Below are 21,890 nucleotides of genomic sequence, written 5' to 3' on the forward strand. Positions count from 1 at the left end.
TGTCTCGGCTAAAAGTTGAGGGCAGCAATGTGCAGTGGCAGGCTGTTTGTTCCCTAGTCCTGTTTAGAATTCAACTCAGAAAGGACTGCTGAACTGCACATTTTGATATCCAAGTCATTCCCATGACGGAGATGAATTGTGACCCTGTGTATATTAGAAGTCTTAAATAATTGCTGTAGGAGTCGTGTTTGTTTAGTCATTTGCTTTTTTCATTTATCTCTCGTTTTTAATTACGACGAGAGAGGCCCTCGTGGAAGACTGATGGATGGGAGAAGCCATTGTGCCAATGCTGCAATCGTACGTACACAGTTTCCTTTATTCGGAAACGAATGCAAAACCAGAAAATCTTCCTAAAAAAAAGTAATATTAACAAACAAAAAACAACAACATTGATTAGACTTGTGATGTGCTTTATTATGCACGGAGTCAATAACTTCTCACAACAAAGCCACACAAGTAAATATGTGAGCTACAACATAAATACTGGATGATGAATTATGATTCTGCAACAAACGAACAGAGGAAAACATAAAGAACTGAAGAAGTACATTAATAAATAAATGGACAATTTATTCACGTGTGAGCGTGTGATCTTGAAACGGCGTCTGGTTTGGTAGAACCAACCATGGAATCATAACATATTAAAGATGACAAGATAGCACAAGTGCCGTTTAAAATGCACTGTGTGTTACCGTCTAAATATTCATGATACTATTCCCAATTTCATCACAGTCCTATCATAATAAAAGCCTTTATTCTTTTATTAATTAATTAATTTAGTATGCTAGTTTTTTTGTAACTTCGTAGGTCGCCCAACAAACACAATTTCTGTTTTCTTTCCTTTTGGATTATATGGTTAGACAGATAATTGGATAATAAACACATTTACAGGGATATAAAACTGCTTACTATTTCACATGCTGTGTTCTGATTCTGGTCAAATAGTATTGACCGGTGGGAAATAAGATACAAAACTCTTTATTCATAATTTCCATGAGTTATTGGTTACACTACAGGGAAATCATTATTTAGATTGATGGCTTTTATTCCACTGGATGGAGAAATAATATATGAATGACAACTCATTTTCTGGGGACTAGAATTGGCCTTTTGTGGTTAGAGAAAAGGTGTTCTTAATGAAAAATATCTGGAAACAAATGATGCTGTTGTGAGAGTCATTGTGAACCGAGTTAAAGAGGACGCCTTTGGTTTTCTTGAATAAACATTTAGGATTATTGCTATTTTACATAAGTTATTTTTCAGCAAACAAAATATTATAATGTTGAAACATGACTGTTGTCATTTGATGATAATTAACCCACCCGATTTTTAGGATACTTGTCAGATGCTATTAGCCTTTAGGGGGTTGTTGGAAACACACACACACACACACACACACACACACACACACACACACACACACACACACACACACACACACACACACCCAAACAAACAAACCAACACACATACAATGGCCAATGGCCCAGTGTAATTCCTTATGTTCATCATTTCTGTTCCTCGTCTAACAATACGTGTTAACAAAGATTGAGCTGGCTTGGAATGTGCCATTGTGTTGAAATGCCCATCACAGCCGACTCCAACTATAGCAATTATAGAGTAGGTTTGTTGTCATGCCTCAAAGTTAATTGATTACAAAAAAGGCATACCCATTGCAATTTCAAATATGTACTTTGGCATTATAATAATAGAGGCAGTTTTATAATCACAGCATACTAATTAGCACACACATCCAGCGCCACCCCCCCCTTCAAGAATTCACTTGATTTGTGAAATGTAATCACTCTTTTCACTTTTTCAAATTTCGCTTTCCCCCTCCTTCCCTTTTTTTTTCTTTAATTCCCTTTTTCTTTCTTCCGAGAGAAAAAAGATACGATATATAATTGGAAAAATACGTAAAAAAACATTGAACCAAAGTATATTACATTCCGTGCCATGATACGGATGAGGCTTAAGAAGGGTATTTTGATTATTTCTACTGTAGTCAGTCTGGTTGAAACCTGTACTTTTTACAGGCAACCAGTTCTGGCCGAGTTTGTGTCCACAAAGTACACCCTTTCAAATACCCACCGGTAACACGGTCGGTTGGAGGAACAAATATGGAGCAAAAGGGAAAGCGAAAGCCACGTTTACCCAGATTTGAGTAAGTCTTCCAGCTAATTTTTGATATTAATCTAAATCAGATATGAGACTAGAACGAGGGTAAGAAAATGCTGTGTATAGCTATGTATCTTCCTCTCAACACTCTAGGGCAGTGGAATGTACGCTTTTTAATGCTTTTTATAAAAGGTGTTAAATCATTCAATAACCCTACAGTAGAACTTTATTCATGTCAAGTAAAACCAGATTGCCGCCTTGATGTCACTGATGAATAATTAATGGGGGAAAACTGTGAAAAACATCAAGGTGCAAAGCAAACCCTTTTCTTTTTTCCTAGCATACTGGTTATTGGTTAGTCAGATACAAGTCGTTACTCATTTTAAATTTCTCAGCCAACTCAGAAAGAAAGCCAGAAAACATTGCAATACATTCTACTGAAAAATATAATCTTGGACTTAATTTTGGTATTTCAAATATTCTAAGTCAGATCTAAGTAAATAAGTAACCAACATCTCTCAAATTCATCGGCCAACTCAAATCAGAAAAGACGGCACATCATTCAGTGAAACATGGACATCAATCTCTTCAATATGAGCTCTGTATGTTATTTTGGGATGATTTTCTTTTAAAGAACTAAAAATATATGCTTGTACTTTTAAAGCATACGAGTATATGGATTGCTGAATACTTAATTGGGCAAACATACAATTTCCAACATGATGCACTTGGTACACTCCACAACATATTTTGTAAGTAGGCATTCTGATGGTTAGTCAGATCAAAGTAAATAACTTTTAACTAATTAATAATAATTCAACAGCTGACTCATGTCAGAAAAGACTGCACGACATTCAAATGAGACATGGAAATCGATATGTTTCTTTACGTGAGCTCTGTATGTTATTTTGGAATGATTTATTTTGTTTTTATTTTGTATTCAAAAGATGTATTGTACTATTAAAGCATACTAGTATATGGCTTGGTTCTTTTGTACCATCATCCACATTGCTACAACAACAGCAGCAGCAACAACAAATAGCATATTAATAATTATGTACGGAGCGGGCATCTCCCTCTCACAGCCTGAGGAAATGTATACAAGTTCACAAGAGCAATGGTGATTCACAGTAAGAGCACTACCTTTGGAATAACAAAAATTGCTCTATATCTAACTTTTTACACAGTTTTTTTCATCAGAGAGACAAAGGACCCTCTTTTTAACAATACCCCTTCTACCTGCACAATAGGGATTCAAATTGACAAGCAGCTGTTTTCGCTGAGAGAACCATGGATGCTGGCATGTTTGGTGTGGTGGAGATGAAGCAACAGAAGGTGAAAGCAGTTTGTAGTCAAATGAATTGTACCGATGCCATCCAAGGGCTCACGGCAAGGGGTACAACAAAAGGAACAAGAGGACTGTGGGACTGTCAGGCATTTCTTTGCAGAAGCAACAGCCACTCATTCTTTGAATGCAATTTATTTTTTAGACAGAGAGAAAAATGGAAAGAAAGAAAGAAAGAAAGAAAGATTGAAATAAATAGTGAGAGAAAGAATAAAAGAAAGAGAGAATGATAGAAGGAGAGAAAGAAATAAGAAAGAAAGAAAGAAAGAAAGAAAGAAAGAAAGAAAGAAAGAAAGAAGTAAGAAAGACTTATAGAGAGAAAGAAATAAAGAATGATAGAAGGAGAGAAAGAAATAAGAAAGAAAGAAAGAAAGAAAGAAAGAAAGAAAGAAAGAAAGAAAGAAAGAATGAAAGAGAAAAAGAAAGAAAGAATGAAAGAGAGAGAAATAAGAAAGAAATAATAAAAGGAAAGAAAGAAATAAGAAAGAAAGAAAGAAAGAAAGAATGAAAGAGAGAAAGAAAGATAGAAAGAAAGAAAGAAAGAAAGAAAGAAAGAAAGAAAGAAAGAAAGAAAGAAAGAAAGAAAGAAAGAAAGAATGAATGAATGAAAGAGAGAAAGAGAGAAAGAAATAAGAAAGAGAGAAAGAAAGAATGAAAGAGAGAAAAAAAAGATTGAAGAAAAGAATAAATCATTAAAAAATGAATCTGCTATCACGGGTTAGCTATGGGAGTTTTTGTTTAATTAGCTGTGGAAATATTTTTTGGACTAATGGTTAGCTGGTGGGTTCGGCCTTCAAAGAGGCAAAGCAGCGACTTTGCAAAGTCCCTTAATAGATCAGCGTTATAGGCAGGCTAATTTCATAGTGAAAACCATTGCGACAGTCGCTAATGACTACATGCTTAATGACCATTTGGGCAACATTTCACAATGCAGGCGCTGCAGCCTGGTAACTCAGGTGCCAGCGCACCACGTGTTCCTGTGTAAATGAAGGAATCCCAGCTGAATGGATGAGCATGTTTGAGTGGTAGGCCTAATGCTCTCTGATTTGGAGCCAATGAACACAGGCCCTCTGAGAACACAACGAATAATATGGGTGAAGAAATGGCACTGTAGCACAAAACGTGTTGTCACTCAGGCTTGTGCTGAGTGATTGGGTTTGTGCCGCTCCCTGGCGCACTACGGCACGATGACGAGCTGCCCAAATGACCTTAAGCTCCAGGAATATAAATATAAAGAGAAATATAAAACATAAACTAGACCTGGCAGCGTGTGGAAGCTATCACACACACAGCCTAAATGTTCAGTAAAAATAGAGGGCAATACTTGCAGGATCATTTATTCATCTTTTCATTGTACCTAGGAAGAACATCTCAAACATTGATGCTATTCCATTTGGTATTTCATACTCTGTCGTGCTTTATTATTAACGTTTGCACTCACCGACTCCCATAATATGCCAGCCTACGGTTTTGCACTCTGGCTATCCAGAATTAAGTTGTTTCTTATATATGCCCTTTCTCAAGATTTCCTCGTCCATCTTCTGTGTGTGCTTGTGTGTGTGTGGTTGGAGAGGGTGTTTGCTTCCTGTTTGAGGCCTAAGGGTTAGGGGGCTGCCGTCAAATTTCATCTGAATGTGTTTGTTTGAAGCCCTTTGAGAGTGCGACTCTGATAAAGGGCTGTATAAATACACCTGACTCGACTCGACTGACGCAGCAAGCGCCGTGCATTTCCCCCGCATTTCGCCTCCAGGTGGATTCAATAAGGGACCGTCAGAAGTGCTAATCACTGTTCTCGTAGTGGACATCAAAAGGGCTTTGTGATATTAACAAAATACACCAAACGTACATTCGGTTTACCCTCAACGGCACCAAAGCAGGCATTGATCACACACGTCCGAAGGAAGTTTGTAAGATGCATTGCTGAACAAAAAAAGATAATCCGGGCCCCAAGCAATCAACATTAGAGTGTATTAGTTTCAGAAAATATGAAATATCCCAGTGGTTATTGAAAGCGCCGGAGAGGGAAGGTGTAGGCCTATGTAAATGAAGTTGTTGAGTTCTGTGCGTGCCCAGAGGCTGAAGAAATCCTGAGTCATGTTTGGAAAGTCAATTATGTGAGGCATAAATCCTTTTGATTACCGCCATCAACCAGCCAGGCATTTTATAAATACCTCCCATCAGAGGTGTGGCAATGATGAAGAGGACGGGATGAAGAAGGCCTCCCCTAGTCCTTTGAACTCCCCTCACAATGGGGGGTCTTGTCAAGATAATGTATGGCTTCCATATTACAGAACAAAAAACAGCTATATGAAAAAAAGCCAGTGAGCAATAAAAGGGGGGTGTATTTTATATCCTCAGCGCTCACCCCGAACAGCATGTATTTCGATCAGACAGAGGAGATGAAATATGTTTACATGCTGGGAGGGAGGATAAGCCCCCCCCCCCCCTTCCCCCCGCCACAGTACTCCAGTACCAACAAACATCCCTCTCTCAACACCTCTCAACACTCTGCCTCACTCTGCCCTTTACCGAGAGACGCGGGCAGCCATTGTCGGGGGGAAGAGTGTGAAGCAAACTGGACCCAGGTGAAGGCTATTGAGCAGCTAGTGAGGGTGCCCTGACCCGTAGCCCACGCGGCTACCTTCCGCCTGCGTCCTCTCTAAGAGCACAAACACTAGAAGCGCTGCACGCGCAATGGATCACTGATTAAAGTCTTTTTTTTTGTTTTTTCGGGAAAAGTCGCATGGCGCCCATGAAAGAAAACCTCTCCTGGGTAACGGAGCACGGGGGCTGCGTTGATTTACCCCTGACAGCTCGTGTGAGGTTTTAATGGTGACACCGAGCACAGAAGGAAGGAAATACAGCCGCTGTCTGCAGAGGGATTGACCAAAAAGCAGGCAGCGGACGTGACATTAATCAAAGGCTCCGCCGCTATATTCAGTGGGCGAGAATTATTCGGGCACATCAATAACACAACAATGTCGTCATCAACAAAGCTTTATAAATTGCAGTTGAAGTATACATTCACCACACACAGAATGCCTATAACCCCACGTTGTCTACAGTGATGACAGGAAACAATAGGAAACGGTCCATGGAAATGAACATCATCAATGACACGGACGACGACTGTGAGTTGAACGGACCATCGGACGACGTTTCACACTCAGATAAAACAACATTAGTCCTGAGACTTTACACTGGATTCAGCTCCTCCCTTTGTCAAAGAAGAACTGAGGTAGAATATTTCACATCGTAAAATGAATTGGAATAAAATCTCATTGTCTGTAATTGAATAAGGTCATGCACAGTACCCCAGGACGCACTGAGGCATCTCTGCGATGGTCCTTCTGCTCTGGGTTTACATTTTAAGCAGTTTGAAACGACACATTGGTGACAATAAGCTCCCAAGTCTCTGGAGTGGGGAACGTGTGTATGTGTGTGTGTGTGTGTGTGTGTGTGTGTGTGTGTGTGTGTGTGTGTGTGTGTGTGTATGTGGGTATGGATGTGCGTGGATGTATGTGTCTGTATGTGTGTGACGTGTGAGCATGCACGCACAAACTCACGCACGAACGCACGCCACACACAAAGACGTACACATAGACATACATACACACACATTAACCCACACACACAAGCACACACACAGAAGCAGACACAAGCACACACACACACACACACACACACACACATAGACATACACATAGTCATACATTCACACACATTAACACACACACACACAACCACACACTCAGAAGCAGACACAAGCACACACACACACACACACACACACACACACACAAGCGCAGAAGCACATGCAAGCACTAAGATGCACACACACACACACACACACACGCAGAAGCACACACAAGCACACACATACACACACTCACACACACACATTGTAATTCCTTTGCGAGGAAGCCTACAGTGTGATTAGGATCCAGATGATTTGAATGAATGTAACATATCCACGGTTTCATTGTCCGTTCCAGTCCATTTCTACAAGAAGGTAGAGCTCTGTTCTCTCACAAAGTCTCTCTCTTAGGTCTCTCATAGAATTAAGATATCATTTTTTATACATAAGGTATCACATCAAGTCAGTTCGGACCAGTTCTCTCAAAGAGGGACCACTCCCAATTCAAAACCCCCACGAACACCAGCGTTATCCATCAAACTGGACGCAGAGCGTACGCATGCATTTCTTTAACACTTTGCAAGACCATAGGATGGACCCAACGGAAAACCGGTCGATGTAATTTCCCCCTCGCTTGCAATTGCCCCTTAAGAAAAAAGCCCGCAAACATTCTGGGAGGGTGTGCTGGTAGTCGGACCTCAGACCTCACACTCTATGGAGCCTGAGATGGTGCAGGTGCAGGGCCTGGCCTCGCCCACCAGGGAGTCCATGGTCTCCGAGTTGGAATGGTAAGTCAGGTAGTACTCCTGCATCTGGGAGTTCACGTCTACCTCCTGCTTGAGGGCTTTTTTCCTGCGCTTGTGGTTGACCGACTGCTGCTGCAGCTGCCTCATGGTGTTGGGGTAGCGCCTCCAGGACACATAAATAACCAACAGGATCAATGACACCGACAGAAACAGAGCAACACTGCCCGCAATGATCTTGTGGAAGGCCATGTGCTCGAACTCAGGCTCCGGGGCGAACGTCGTCGACCGTACTCCGGGAAACAGGGCCCCCGGGGAGCTGGCGGCGTCCGGAGCCCGGGTCGTGGTCCGTCCCCGGCCCGTCGTGGTGAAGGAGGCGGGCAGGCTGGTCATGTTGGCACCTGGGGGGCTTTGGATGTCTTGGATGTCTCCGGAGGGGAGGTGTGTGGGGGTGGTGCTTACCGCGGAGTCGGGTTGGCCCTGGGCGAGGCCTGCGGTGGTGGTCAGGGACGCGGTAGGCCCCTCCTCCACCGTGCACAGGGAGTGGTTCCTCAGCACATCCACCACCCGCTCGCCCTGGTAGGCCTTGGGGTGGCTGCAGATCATGCTGATGTCCTTGGGGTCCTTCAGGGTCTTCAGCCAGTCCATGAGCGGGCAGATGCTGGGCCTGCAGTCCCAGGCGTTGGCCGCCAGGCTGACGGTGGTCAGGGAGGTCCACGCCGCGACCGCCTCCACCAACACGCTGCTGAGTTTGTTGGACTCCAGGTTGAGGATTTGCAGATTGGGCATACACCGAAACACGTCCGGGTCGAGGGTCTGGATCTCGTTCCCTGAAAGGTCCAGTTTGAGCAGCTTATGCCAGGTCCAAGGCAAGCCCTGATTGATGGCCCGTATGCGGTTCCACTGCAGGTAGAGGGCCTGCAGGTTCGATAGCCGCGGGAACAGATAGAAATGAATCCTGGAGAATTGATTGTGCTCCAGGTGAAGCTCCTTCAGCTTCAGCAGGCCCAGGAACGCCGTGCGGTTAAGACTCCGTAATCGGTTGTAACCCAGGTCCAGAAACTCCAGGCTGCGACATTCCAGAAAGGTGCGAACGAGGATCTGCCTCAATCCGTTGGAGCGGAGGTGGAGGTTCTGGAGTTTTCGTAGGCCGTAGAAATGGCCGGGCTGCAGGGACTGCAGAAGGTTGTAGGAAAGGTCCAGGTTGCGCAGGTTGGGTATGGAGACAAAGGTGTTGTTCTCCAGGTGTGCGATCTTGTTGGAGCTGAGGACCAGTTCTTTGAGCCGGCGAATGCCGCGGAACGCCAAGGCATCGATGACGCCGATGACGTTGTGATCCAGGTAAAGCCAGACCAGCTGATTCAGATGTGCAAACTGGTAGGGCAGCAGAACCAGCAGGTTGTTGTAGCGCAGCGATAAACCTTGGCAGCCCGTGGAGATGTTTACAGGGATGTCTTGGAAGATGCCCGACTCGCAATAAACGATCTTCCCTTCACAACGACAGCTCACGGGGCAGATCTTCTCACCCTTAATGAGCAGAAGCAACACAGCCATGTGAAGAAGCAGACAGGATAGCCTCCAGTCCCACATCAGGGACCCTGGGGGGGGGGGGGGGGACCAGAAGGCAGTTTACTTTTTAAAGATTTAGGCTTATGAATTTATCCTTAATAAAAAATACTGTCAAAAGCACCCGCAGGAATAGGCAGCAAATAACATCATCATCAAATAACCCCTTTGAGTTCGTTTTTTTTGACAAAAAATCAAAGATGATATTTCAAGAGGCTTTAACACTTACCCATAGTCACTGGGAGAAAGAGTAATCCTCTGAAGTAAAGATGTGAAGAACACATCCAACTGCTTTTTATAAAATGCGAAAACGCAAAATGTACAACCGACTGACGGACTCGATCCGCATGACGGCCATCAATTGTGTCGCCAATAATCAGGGGGGAAAAACAATTTGATCCAAGTTTCCACAGCAGCCTCTGCACGTCAGAACCCGCTGGTTTGTGCCCAATCCCTGAGAAGAAGATCGCCTTCACCCATACCCGATTTTCTTACTTTCAGCTGCTATAGTTTTTCCTGCTGCATGCGCAATAATCCGTTTGAGCGCGAATAAGACAGTTCCCCAACATTTCACATGCACCCGTCTCCCTCCCTCCCTTCCTCTCTCCCTCTCTCTCTCTCCGTCCCTCGGTCGCTCTCTCTGCCTCCCTCCCTCCCTCTCTCTCTCTCTCTCTCGCTCTCTCTCTCTCTCTCCATCTCTCAGTCGCTCTCTCTCTCCTTCCCTCCCCTCCCTTTCGCTCTCCCTCCCTCCCTCTCTCTCTTCCTCCATCCCTCTCTCTCAATCCCTCCCTATCTCTCTCTCTCCGTCCCTCAGTCGCTCTCTCTCCCTCGCTCCCTCTCACCCTCTCTTTCTCTCTCTCTAACATCCCTCCCTCTCTCTCTCACTTTCTTTCCCTCTAACTCTCTCTCTCACGCTCTCTCTCTCTCCCTTCTCCGTCTCTATATTCTTGGTGCCACATTCATGCGCGCTCACCCCCCTCCAAACACACGCACAGTCAGACACACACACACACACACACACACACACACACACACACACACATACGCACGCACGAACACACACACACACACGCATACGCATACAGCTCACACACTTACGCACGCGTGCTCGCGGATTCACCGTAATGCCCACATTGTTCAGACACTGAAGTGAAGTAAGTCGCATAATTTAATTTAATTTGGTTTTCTTGGGAGCGATTAAAAACCGTGTCATTATAGTTTAGAGGCATATTTATGTATATGCCATGATTCATTTTACAGGCGGTATGTATGGCCTGATAACTACACATATAGACATGCATAGGTAGACCTACTTTTGATCCATCATATTTATTTCAGCAATAAAAGTATTAGGCCTGTTCTAGATGCATGGCTGCATGTCTAATATCAAACCTTTACATTTCATTTAAATTCGTTTTTCAGAAGTTCACTTCAATGTACAGATCAGGTATCTTGGGGCTTGTAATAAGCAAATGGATGTTTCTGCTAACGTGTTGCTGAGCACAAGGCAGTAAAGGCTTGGGGAGGTTGTGAGATTTAAATTCAGTTTGCTCGTGTGTTACCTTGGGAAGGCGAAACCAGTGGACGCAATTAGTGCTCCAAGTAGGGAGGCTGCTCACACACACACACAGACACACACACACACGCGCACACACGCACACACACGCACACCCACACACGCAAACACATGCACACGCACACGCAAACACATGTTCACGCACACACGCACACGCACACGCTCACACACACACACACACACACACACACACACACACACACACACACACACACACACACACAGTGTGTTTGTGTGACATAACAGGTGACCTTGAACATTATGGGTTCATCTGTGTGCTACTGTAGAGTGAGGTGTGTTGCATTCATAGCAGCCCCTTTATTCCCTCATCCGTGCGTCGGTCCATTCAAACCGTCACTCATCCGTCCGATCTTTTGTTTGTCCAAGTCCTTTGTCGTATAAAGATTAACAGACACTAAGTGCTGCTTCTCCTGTTTAGGAGGAAGGAGGTAGGAGACTCCTATGCGTTTAAAAGCAAATACACAAGGTTGCGTGTTATCAAAGAAAAACCACAACGCAATGCTTGTATTTACATAAACAGTCAATACCTTTTCAGTTTGATGAAGAGGCGTTTGAAAAGAAGAAGATAATGACATTATAAGTGTTTCTATTAAATGGGTGTTTCGAATTAGATATTCCTTAGCTGCGCTTATAAGTAGGCCACTTATTATTCGTGCTCGGGCGTTATTGCATTGGGCACGGTTGTCTTGTAAGGCCTTGATAGTTTCTGCAAGATTTGAGCCGGCGTGTGAGGACACAGCATCCCCTAGTGCATGTAAAGAGAAGAGACAAGCGGTTTAGAAAGAACCAGTAGGTCTATGGTAGTAGTAGTAATAGCAGTAGTAGTAGTGGTAGCTAGAAGAAGGTAGTAGTAGTAGGCTTAATTGTAGAAGTAGTGACAGCAATAGTAGCAGTATAGTTACATAATATATTATAATATTTGTAATAGTAGTAATATTAATACCAGTAGTAGGCCTTTTAGTTTTAGTTAGTCATTGTTGTAGTTGTTGTAGTTGTAGGAGGTAGGAAAGGTAGAGTCAATTAAATGCTAATTAAAGGTCACTGCTTTTGTTTCAGAAGTAACATTTCATTCAAAAGGGAAACCCTCACATGACAGTCTCCATGGTAACCCTCACATGACGGTCTCCATGGAAACCCTCACATGAGGGTCTCCATGGAAACCCTCACATGACAGTCTCCATGGTAACCCTCACATGACGGTCTCCATGGAAACCCTCACATGAGGGTCTCCATGGAAGCCCTCACATGACGGTCTCCATGGAAACCCTCACATGACGGTCTCCATGGAAACCCTCACATGACGGTCTCCATGGAAACCCTCACATGAGGGTCTCCATGGAAGCCCTCACATGACGGTCTCCATGGAAACCCTCACATGACGGTCTCCATGGAAGCCCTCACATGACGGTCTCCATGGAAGCCCTCACATGACGGTCTCCATGGTAACCCATTACAACATGAACCCCTGTCACATGGCACATGGAACAGGGGTGGTGTGCGGATGTTTGGAGGAGGAACGTTGCACCGTGCGCTCTCCCCCCCCCCCCCCCCCCCCCCCCCCCGGTCTCCTGAGGCCCGGTCCGCCAGGGAGGGCGTCGTCCTGGTCTCCCTCCAGGCGCTGGTTGTGGTTGTGGTGCGAGGAGGGGGGGTTGCAGGGGATTGGGTAACCAGCAGGCTGTCAGCCGATGGCGGCGGCGGCGACCGCTTGTCAACTCCATCTAATCCCGGGTTTACTGAGTGTCTGCCGTCTGCCCACGCCTGGGTCCCCTCGCACCTCCACACAACGCACATCAATGCGGTCCTACCGATTGGAGGGAGGCGTTGAGGTGTATGGGAAGCGATGACGTGAAGTGGTTTTAGTAAGGGGGAAGCGACGCGATGGCCGTCGTTGAAGGGGAGGGGAGATCAGGATGCAGGCCCGTTATTGCTGCATTATTTTGATCTCGAGTCGAAGTGATTGCTCTTACGGTTTAATCACCATTTCATATTATAGGGGTGGGGGAATAAACATCTACATTGTTTGTATGCTTATTTATTTTAGTCATAGTAATCTGATCAAAGTGACTCATGAATCACTCTGCAGTGACAATACATTCTGAAGATTATAAAATCCGTAATATATGAGCTTAAGCAATTTATACATGTGTGCGCGCCCGCACCAACACACAAACACACAACCCTCTCCCCCACACTCCCACACACACACATACTGGGTTCATCATCGTGCATGGATGCAGGTCAGTCTCCCGCTCCATTATTTAGATCTCAGTCAGTCACAGACAACCATTAAACATTCATGCGGTGCAATCCGGAGGCTGAGGTGGTTGTAGGCGGAGGTGTGTGGCGGTCCAACCTTTACGGCGGACAGAGAGACCTGTCCTCCTCGTCAAGGTTGATCCGGTTCTTCATCGTGCCCCTTTGAGTCTTCTGAAACTGCCCTGTGGGGTAGGAGGAGTGATTATGATATAGTCTGATGATTTATCATGACCATGTCGCCAGACGTGACGGACTGATGGATGGCCGGAGGCGAGGGCAGCGGCCTCGCCTTACACTGTGGCCCGGCGGATCCCACCCACCGTACACAAATTAAAAATAACTCAGGAGAATGACACTGGACCTCTACCAAACCAGCAACATCGCCTTCTTCACTACGGCCCCAGCACAGCAACCAAGCCCGGAGCCGGTGGAAAGTTACACGCATACACACACACAAACACATGCATGCATACACCCACACACACACACACACACACACACACACGTGCATGAACACACACACACACAAACACATACACACACACACACACACACACACACACACACAAACACATGCATGCATACACCCACACACACATGCATGAACACACACACAGACACACACACACACACACACACACACACACACACACACACACCTCCACAGGCATGCACACACACAAAAATTCACACGCACACACACACATATCCACATGCATGCACACACACACACACACACACACACATACATACAGACACACGCACACACACATGTGAAAAGTTTTCGATGCATGTATGAGGGAGGAGGCTCTGCACTAGGGGCCTGTATGTGGGCCGTTACAGAGGGGCGTGGTACTGCTGCTCAGAGTGGTCGGGGGGGCATTCCTCACACCAGACACTGGATGTAACACTGCCCTTTCCTGCTACCTCTGCATATACTGGCCTTTACATGAAATGACATGGTTAGAATAGGACTGTGTGTGTGTGTGTGTGTGTGTGTGTGGTGTGTGTGTGTGTGTGTGTGTGTGTGTGTGTGTGTGTGTGTGTGTGTGTGTGTGTGTGTGTGTGCTTGTGCGTGTGTGTGTGTGTGTGTGAGAGTGTGTGTGTGTGTGTGTGTGTGCGATGGGGGGGGATTGTGTATATAGATCCGTTTAATGACTTTAATCAGAATTATTGCAGCAGGTTTCGAGGCTGAGATTAAACTTCACATGGGATATGAGATGAGAGATCATCATGGCCTGCATTATTAAGGTTAGAATGACGGAAGCAGAAAAACAGATGTCTCAGTGTGTGCGGCACTGCGAGCATTGTGTTTCGTGGATTATTTACGCATTCATAAATGCATACAGTTTAAATCGAAGTGGAGCGGGGGTGAAGACGGCAGATACGCAATGTCAAGTCGCCCCAGTCTTCCGATGCAAATCAGATCCATACGGTTTCAAATATTAAGCCTTCCAGGGAAATGTCTTATTACATCTCGATGTGTCATATGGCTATTATGATAATCCTTTTATATTAAAATCAAGAGGATGAAGTAGAATTAAAGAAAGAAGAACTGACATGAATATGATAAAGGGAAACATCTGGTTGCGTCTCATCCTTGAGGATTTTTAAACTAAAGTATTTATTGGTAGCCTACTTATTTTCCTTCATTGCCCAACGTTTTCCCCACTTAATGTTTATCAACGTCTGATGGGCCTACTTGCATATTCTACTTGCTAGCGTCTATTTGGATGTATTTGTTTTGTATTTTGGATGTTTGATAGATCTTTCCATCAAAAATATCCATCAAACATCTGGGTGGTTCCATTTTTTAAAAATAAACAAGTAGTTGGATGGTTTAACCCAATACATCAACCCTTATTTAATTAGTCGGGCGTTAATTGCTCCCTTGAGAAGGTGTTGAGTTATGACGGGGGCTTCGCTTCGCTCCGTGGCCGGCAGAGGGCGCTGCAGCTCCTCTAAACGCGCCGGTGCGCCCAACCACCACCTTCACACCGGATTCATCCTCAACGCCACGGCACCGCGAGATTATTCACGACAGTCAGCGCGCATCTCCTCACGAGGAAAACCATCGATCTCCCGGACGTCTCCACTCGGATTATAATTCCTCCCCAAGCCCTTACCTTTCTACGTTTCTGTTTTAACACCAGAGAAACACTTACAGGCTGCGCTGGTCGTTAACCACGAAAAGTACAATCGCTCAACAAAAAACTAAAAAAATCCCCGAATTGAAATCCTGTTGAATTCACTCAACTCGCTTCTCGGGGGGCTTTTGGTGGATGTCCGCAGCCGGGCGCATTTTGGGATCAAGGAAACTCCGCTCGGTTGCGCGTCTTCCGCGACGCGTCTATGTCCGACAGGTGCGCCGCGCGGCAGAGACGCGACAGCGGCACGAAGTGGTGCGCTACTGGTGAGAGAGACGTAATGGTGCAGACCCAACTACTGGGGACCGACCTGGAGTGAAAACATGTGGACTTGGGACGCAGCGTGCAACAGAGCGCTCTCAGCATGAGGAAGAGCCGATATCGGGTCGCCAACATGGGTACGTATACACGCACGGTGTGAAGGTGACATGTGTCGCTGCTGCATGGAGGTCTTGTTTTTGGACACGGTGGGAATCAGAGTCTTTGGAAACTCGCAGCATCCGTTTCTCCATCTCCTCTTGCGATGCGTATCGTTTTAGGGGAATAATGCCAGAGGCGGACTGAAACACTGATGCCTACCGTTCACCTTTCAGCATCTCAGGTTTATCCACCCGGTGTTAGTTGAGCACTGATTGCAGGTTAAAAATACGTCTTTCACATAATTGCCTTTTACCAACTATAGATCGTGCTTGATGCATTAGATTATGCATCAGCGTTTTCTGCTGATGTAACCGGAAAAACGCAATCCCCAGTGATATATAGGGGAACATATCCATTCTGAGCAGCGATGTGCTAATTAAACGGATGCCCATGTTTCCATTTACCTTAATTTATGCACTAACTATACATGGGGTAGGGGGCGGTAAGATAGATAATGGGGACTCATTGAGTTAATCTTATCTAGTTATTATCCGATCCGATTCTCTCACACTTCATTCTAGTCCATCATGTCACAGAACCACCATGCAAAATAAAACACAAGTTTCCCTTGTCCCGCCTTTTCACTTTTGGGTGTGTGTGCGGTGTGTATTTCCGTGTGTCTGCAGGACTTCCTCTGCTTCTAAGATGGCTCGCCGTCACCGTCCTGCTGCCAGGCTGTCTGTGCACCCCCCCGAACGGGGCTCGGGAGCGGCCCTGCACCCCTAGCTGCCGCTGCGACGGCAAAATCATCTACTGCGAGTCCAGCGCCTTCCGCGACGTGCCCCACAACGTGTCGGTGGGCACCCAGGGCCTCTCGCTACGCTACAACAGCCTGGCCGGCCTGCGGGCCAGCCAGTTCGCCGGGCTCACCCAGCTGGTCTGGCTGTACCTTGACCACAACTACATCAGCGAGGTGGACAGCCAGGCCTTCCACGGGGTCCGCCGGCTCAAGGAGCTCATCCTCAACTCCAACAAGATCACCGTGCTCCAGAACACCACGTTCAACGACATCCCCAACCTCCGCAACCTCGACCTCTCGTACAACAAGCTGCAGGCGCTGCAGCCGGGCCAGTTCCAGGGCCTCCGCAAGCTGCTGAGCCTCCACCTGAGGTCCAACTCCTTGAAGACGGTGCCCATGCGCGTCTTCCTGGATTGCCGTAACCTGGAGTTCCTGGACATCGGCTACAACCGGCTGAGGAGTCTGACGCGCAACGCCTTCGCCGGCCTCCTAAAGCTGGTCGAGCTCCACCTGGAGCACAATCAGTTCTCCAAGATCAACTTCGCCCACTTCCCCCGCCTGACCAACCTCAGGGCACTCTACCTGCAGTGGAACCGCATCAAGTCCATCACCCAGGGCCTGCCCTGGATGTGGACCTCGCTGCACAAGCTGGACCTGTCGGGAAACGAGCTGCAGGAGTTGGAGACCAGCACGTACCAGTGCCTGCCCAACCTGCAGACCCTCAACCTGGACTCCAACAAGCTGAGCAACGTGTCCCAGAAGGTGGTCAGCGCCTGGATCTCCCTCACCACCATCAGCCTGGCGGGCAACGTGTGGTTCTGCAACCCCAGCATCTGCCCCCTGGTGGCCTGGCTGCGCACCTTCAAGGGCAACAAGGAGTCGGCCATGATCTGCTCCGGCCCCAAGGAGGTCCAAGGGGAGAAGGCCGACGACGTGGTAGCGGCGGCCAAAACGTGCAGGCCCACCGTCGCGCCCATGACGACCCGGCCGACCACCACCGCCGCCGCCGCCGCCGCTACGTCCACCACCGGCGCCAGCACCACGGACCCCACCTCCGTCACCGCGACCTCCACGGACACCACCGACTTCACGGACGTCAGCAGCACCATGCCAGCCCAGCCCCAGCCCTCCGTCCCCACTACTCCCTCTGGGCCGGACGAACGGTCGACGTGGAACAAGGCAGCGTCCCCCGTACCCTCTCCCACGGGGGGGTCCCAGGCACCACCCCCCCCACCACTGCCAGACACGGAGTACGTCTCCTTTCACAAGATTATAGCCGGCACCGTGGCCCTGCTCTTATCTGTGGCCATAATTCTCCTGGTTATCTACGTGTCGTGGAAGCGCTACCCCAGCAGTATCAAGCAGCTCCAGCAGCGCTCGTCGGTCACAAAGCGGCAGAAGAAAGCGCGGGAGACCAATCGCTCAGTGAGCTCCCCCCTGCAGGAGTACTACGTGGACTACAAGCCGTCCCACTCGGAGACGATGGACGTGCTGGTGAACGGGACAGGGCCCTATACGTACACCATCTCGGGGTCCAGGGAATGTGAGGTATGACCGGGCGACCTCCAGAAGAAGGCCGTTTCCACAGAGAGGCGCCAGAGGTAAATGTTCTCAGGGAACGGGGAAAAAAGCGTGTTCTTCTGATCCGGCCTCGACTCAGGCTGTGGGGGAGAGGGTTTGGGCTTGGGGAAGGTCACTGCGCAGAGAGCCTCGTTTGTGGGAACAGTTTTTGTACCAACTTCTTATTAGCATCGGCTTGGTCGGCTAATTAAAACAGCACATCTTTGTAGTTTTCCGGCATGAGAAATGGCTCGCTGTGGAAAACGTAATTATAGAAAGTAACTGGATCGGGTCCCTGTGCAGGTGACCCCCCCCCCTCAATCCCGGGGGTCTGCAGCGACAGCTGGCGCCGTCTGGCTCGTTTGTTTGTGGCAAACGCAGAAAAAAGTTTTGTGTCTCCTCGGTCGCTGCTGTTTGCTGTGTGAATCTTCCCGGGGATCGTTCTTCGTGTGTCTGTCTCCACCTCCTCCACGGAAGTCAGCAGCCATACAGTGTCTTCTCCTCCTGCTGCCCGCTCACGCTGGATCCATCTCCATAAGGACCAGAGGGCCGAGTGACCTAGAAGAGTTAAATGTGCATCGCACCGCCTTGGTTCCTTAGCATGCTAATGCTCTCATACGTGATTGGGCTTCGGCTACTTGCCGTGTGTAGATGCACCCCGAACCACTTAGTTGAAAAGACACACACGTGCACAAACACACACACACACACACACACACACGCATGCACGCGCACACACACACACACACACAACGCAACAGCTATGTGCAAATGTAATTTCTCACAGCAGAGCAGTTCTGGCTGTAAACTACTTTGCAGCATGAGTGAGACAGAGAGCCTGACAGAATGCCCAATCAATTAGATCATGCTTAATTAGCTATCTTTTTGCCTGTGTACTCTTTTTTTCCCCATGCATTATAATTCTGCCCATCTATCTTCCACTGTCCATACATGTCCCCCCCCTCCCTGTATTTGGCAGCATCGCTAAGTTTGATTAACAAGAGGCAGTATGCTAGGGAACGATGGAATGTCAAGTGCAGTCCTGTCATGTGGGCAGTTCACGACGGACCCATCACAGACACACATGGCATATTCCTACTCAGTTGTATATGTCAACATAGCTCAGTGAGGAGGCTCAGACAGGGGCGAGGGGGGCTGTGTGTGTGTGTGTGTGTGTGTGTGTGTGTGTGTGTGTGTGTGTGTTTGTGTGGGTGGGTGGGTGGATGTGGGGGGATGGGGATGGAGGGTGGGGTGGGGTGGGTTCATTGCAGACAGAGAAAGTTCTTTTTAATTCTGCATGACTGCAATAATCGAGCCATCCTCTGCAGTCTGTTTAGCAGATTTTGCCTCAAGAACACTAGAGTCTTGAAGTGCTGTCGAGAATCTGCATGAGGAGGGGATCTGTGGGTCGGGGGGAACGGCTGGATGGTGTACATGTAGGCCATCACGTCAGGGAGGGTAGGAAAAAACAAAAAGAATCTTCTGTCTTTCGACAAAAAAAACCCCTCAGTTGTTGGAGAATTTTCCAAAGGTCTGTATAGCAGCCCGGAGGTGATGCGGTGTGTTTATCTCATAGCTTCGGATGTGACTTGGGAACATTAAATGTTAAACTGAATGGAGCCTTCTGCTAGTGAGAATGACTAATAGCCTATCAGAGGTAAGGAGCTGAGACAGCTCCTTGCTGTATTCCGTTCCCCCCCCCTCACAGCTATATGGCGTGACGTGCACTTTCAGAATATAATACAACAACACCGAAGTAGCATGACATGACACTGGAAAAATATACCCCTGAGAGTGCTGAATGCTAGTTTGGTTTCTTTGGTAGTTGGGTTCAATCATCTGGGTATCATTCACCAAAGGAACAACAACAACCAAAGCAATCGTGCTCCCCTCAGTCAATGCATTTTCCAAGCAGGTGCGAGCATCGGAAAACCAATAGTGTACTTTTGCACCATTTCATTTGTTGTGGCTGTAGCTCAATTTATTTAGTTAATACTCAATCACCCACAGGGAGCCGGGGGAAGATTGCGACAGCTTGTCATGTAACAGAGAAGTGCCAAGGACTCACACCACACAAACAAAAGCGTCGTAAATGCCCCTGATGTCATCAGTAGTCCTCAATAAGATCTAGCCAGCACTTAAACTATCATTGTCCCTTTTCAGAAGGAGATTTGAGACAGCAGATTACTGCAGTTATCTTCTTCCCATGCATAAACGAACAGCCTTTGTTTATTTACTTCTCGTTCATAACGTCCCTCTGTTTGGGGCAGAGCAGGATCAGCTGAAACATAGCGTTCCGAGTTTCACTCTGCTGGACTATGCCTTTCCACTGTTTCATTGCTTTCCCTGGGCTTCTCGCTGAGAGGATATTGCAGTGTAGTGCACTGCTGTGCTGAAAGCTTCCCACGGAAAAAAGCCACGGCCAAAAGAAGTGTCCAAGTTGGTTAAATGGAAATAATGTATGTGACAGCCAGTGGCAGTTTGTGTACTTGTGGAGCAGCTTGTATTAATAAGGGCAGCTACGTCTCGCCTGTGGATGATGTAAAGTGGGGTGGGAGACAGCACACAGAATGAGAAAGGACAGATCTAGACCTGTGGACTACTCTGCCCTTGGGTTAAAAACATCTTAAATTAAAGTTAAAAAGCAATCGTTTCTGCCCCGGCTGGGGTCCTCTTTGGCTGAAAGTCGTAAACTACACTGTGACTTGAAACATATTGAACATCCAATTTACATCAGAACCAGGTTTTTTTATTTGCAATGCATTCACCCTTAGAAATATTGAGTAATTATTTAGACAACATAATTGATTCCACAGAAAATAGGAAATGGTCAGCAAAGCATAGACACATGAGGAAAAACCTCTAATCTGTTATCTTCTTACTGGTACGTGTTACTTCTGAGTGAGATAGCCTTACTTTGGGCATGACTTTGCTCATTCTAATCATGGATTTATTTCTAGGCTCGCCATACTTTAGCGAATCTAGCTAACATTAGCTGTCAACTTGAAAAATTAACCATAGTTAAAGGTCTACAATCTAATGATGCTTGCAAGCCATCAAGCTAATTGTGGAAGAACTCATTTCTCAACACCAAAATGGTGCGTGGTCGATTTTCACTCACTTTTAACTGCCAAAAGGTATCTATCTATCAATGGCCAAACTGAATTAACACTTCATAAAAAACATTCCAAAGTCTAGCAGCAATGCTTCTTTTAAAATCAATATTCTAGTTTACACACTATTACCCCCGTCATCACTTTCGGTTTGCATGTGCAAATTTTTTTTGTTCTATTAATTTGATGGCATCTTTGAGGTTGCAAGAGACAAACCGCTGTACGCATTAGAGAAATGTCGATTACCAAGAAATCTGCACCTTTCCCCTCTTCCAGTTAATATGAACAGCCCATCCCCTAATTAACTAATTAATTGCTCTGCTACTGCACTAATTGCCTGCTAATTGTTCATGTGTATTACTTTGTGCGCGATGGGATCTTTCCCTGCAGTAGAAGTACCGCAGTCGTGATACATCTGAGCAGTCCCAGTGTTATCGGATGAAAAAGAAACGTATCAAGTCATTTAACTCGGCCTTAAGTTTATTCATCGGTCTACCGTTTCCGCTTTTGCTGTCGAAAGTCGGCAAACCCGAAATTGAAATATCAGAAAAGCAGCCATTTTATTTGCAAACGCGCCCATACGGTGCCCGGAGATGAAGACGGAGTTGATAGCCTCCTTCATGCGGAGCAGCATGTGTAATCCGTTTGA

At 46.7% G+C, this 21,890-nt stretch overlaps 2 protein-coding genes across 2 annotated transcripts; one reads left to right on the plus strand and one right to left on the minus strand.

Annotated features, from left to right (window-relative positions):
* Window positions 1-7,798: 7,798 nt before the first annotated feature.
* Window positions 7,799-9,693, minus strand: LOC307088549 (leucine-rich repeat transmembrane neuronal protein 4-like; the record flags this gene model as incomplete). The annotated part of the gene is made up of 2 exons (XM_079754480.1): window positions 7,799-9,441; window positions 9,639-9,693. The coding sequence occupies 2 exons, from the start codon at window positions 9,691-9,693 to the stop codon at window positions 7,799-7,801; spliced, it is 1,698 nt and encodes a 565-aa protein (XP_079610606.1).
* Window positions 9,694-15,773: 6,080 nt separating this feature from the next.
* Window positions 15,774-18,122, plus strand: LOC307086157 (leucine-rich repeat transmembrane neuronal protein 4; the record flags this gene model as incomplete). Its single annotated transcript, XM_079751251.1, has 2 exons — window positions 15,774-15,807; window positions 16,456-18,122. The coding sequence occupies 2 exons, from the start codon at window positions 15,774-15,776 to the stop codon at window positions 18,120-18,122; spliced, it is 1,701 nt and encodes a 566-aa protein (XP_079607377.1).
* Between the last annotated feature and the right edge of the window lie 3,768 nt (window positions 18,123-21,890).

The sequence above is a fragment of the Pollachius pollachius genome (genome assembly GCF_949987615.1).
Source record: "Pollachius pollachius genome assembly, chromosome: 1".
In the NCBI taxonomy this organism is placed as follows: domain Eukaryota; kingdom Metazoa; phylum Chordata; class Actinopteri; order Gadiformes; family Gadidae; genus Pollachius; species Pollachius pollachius.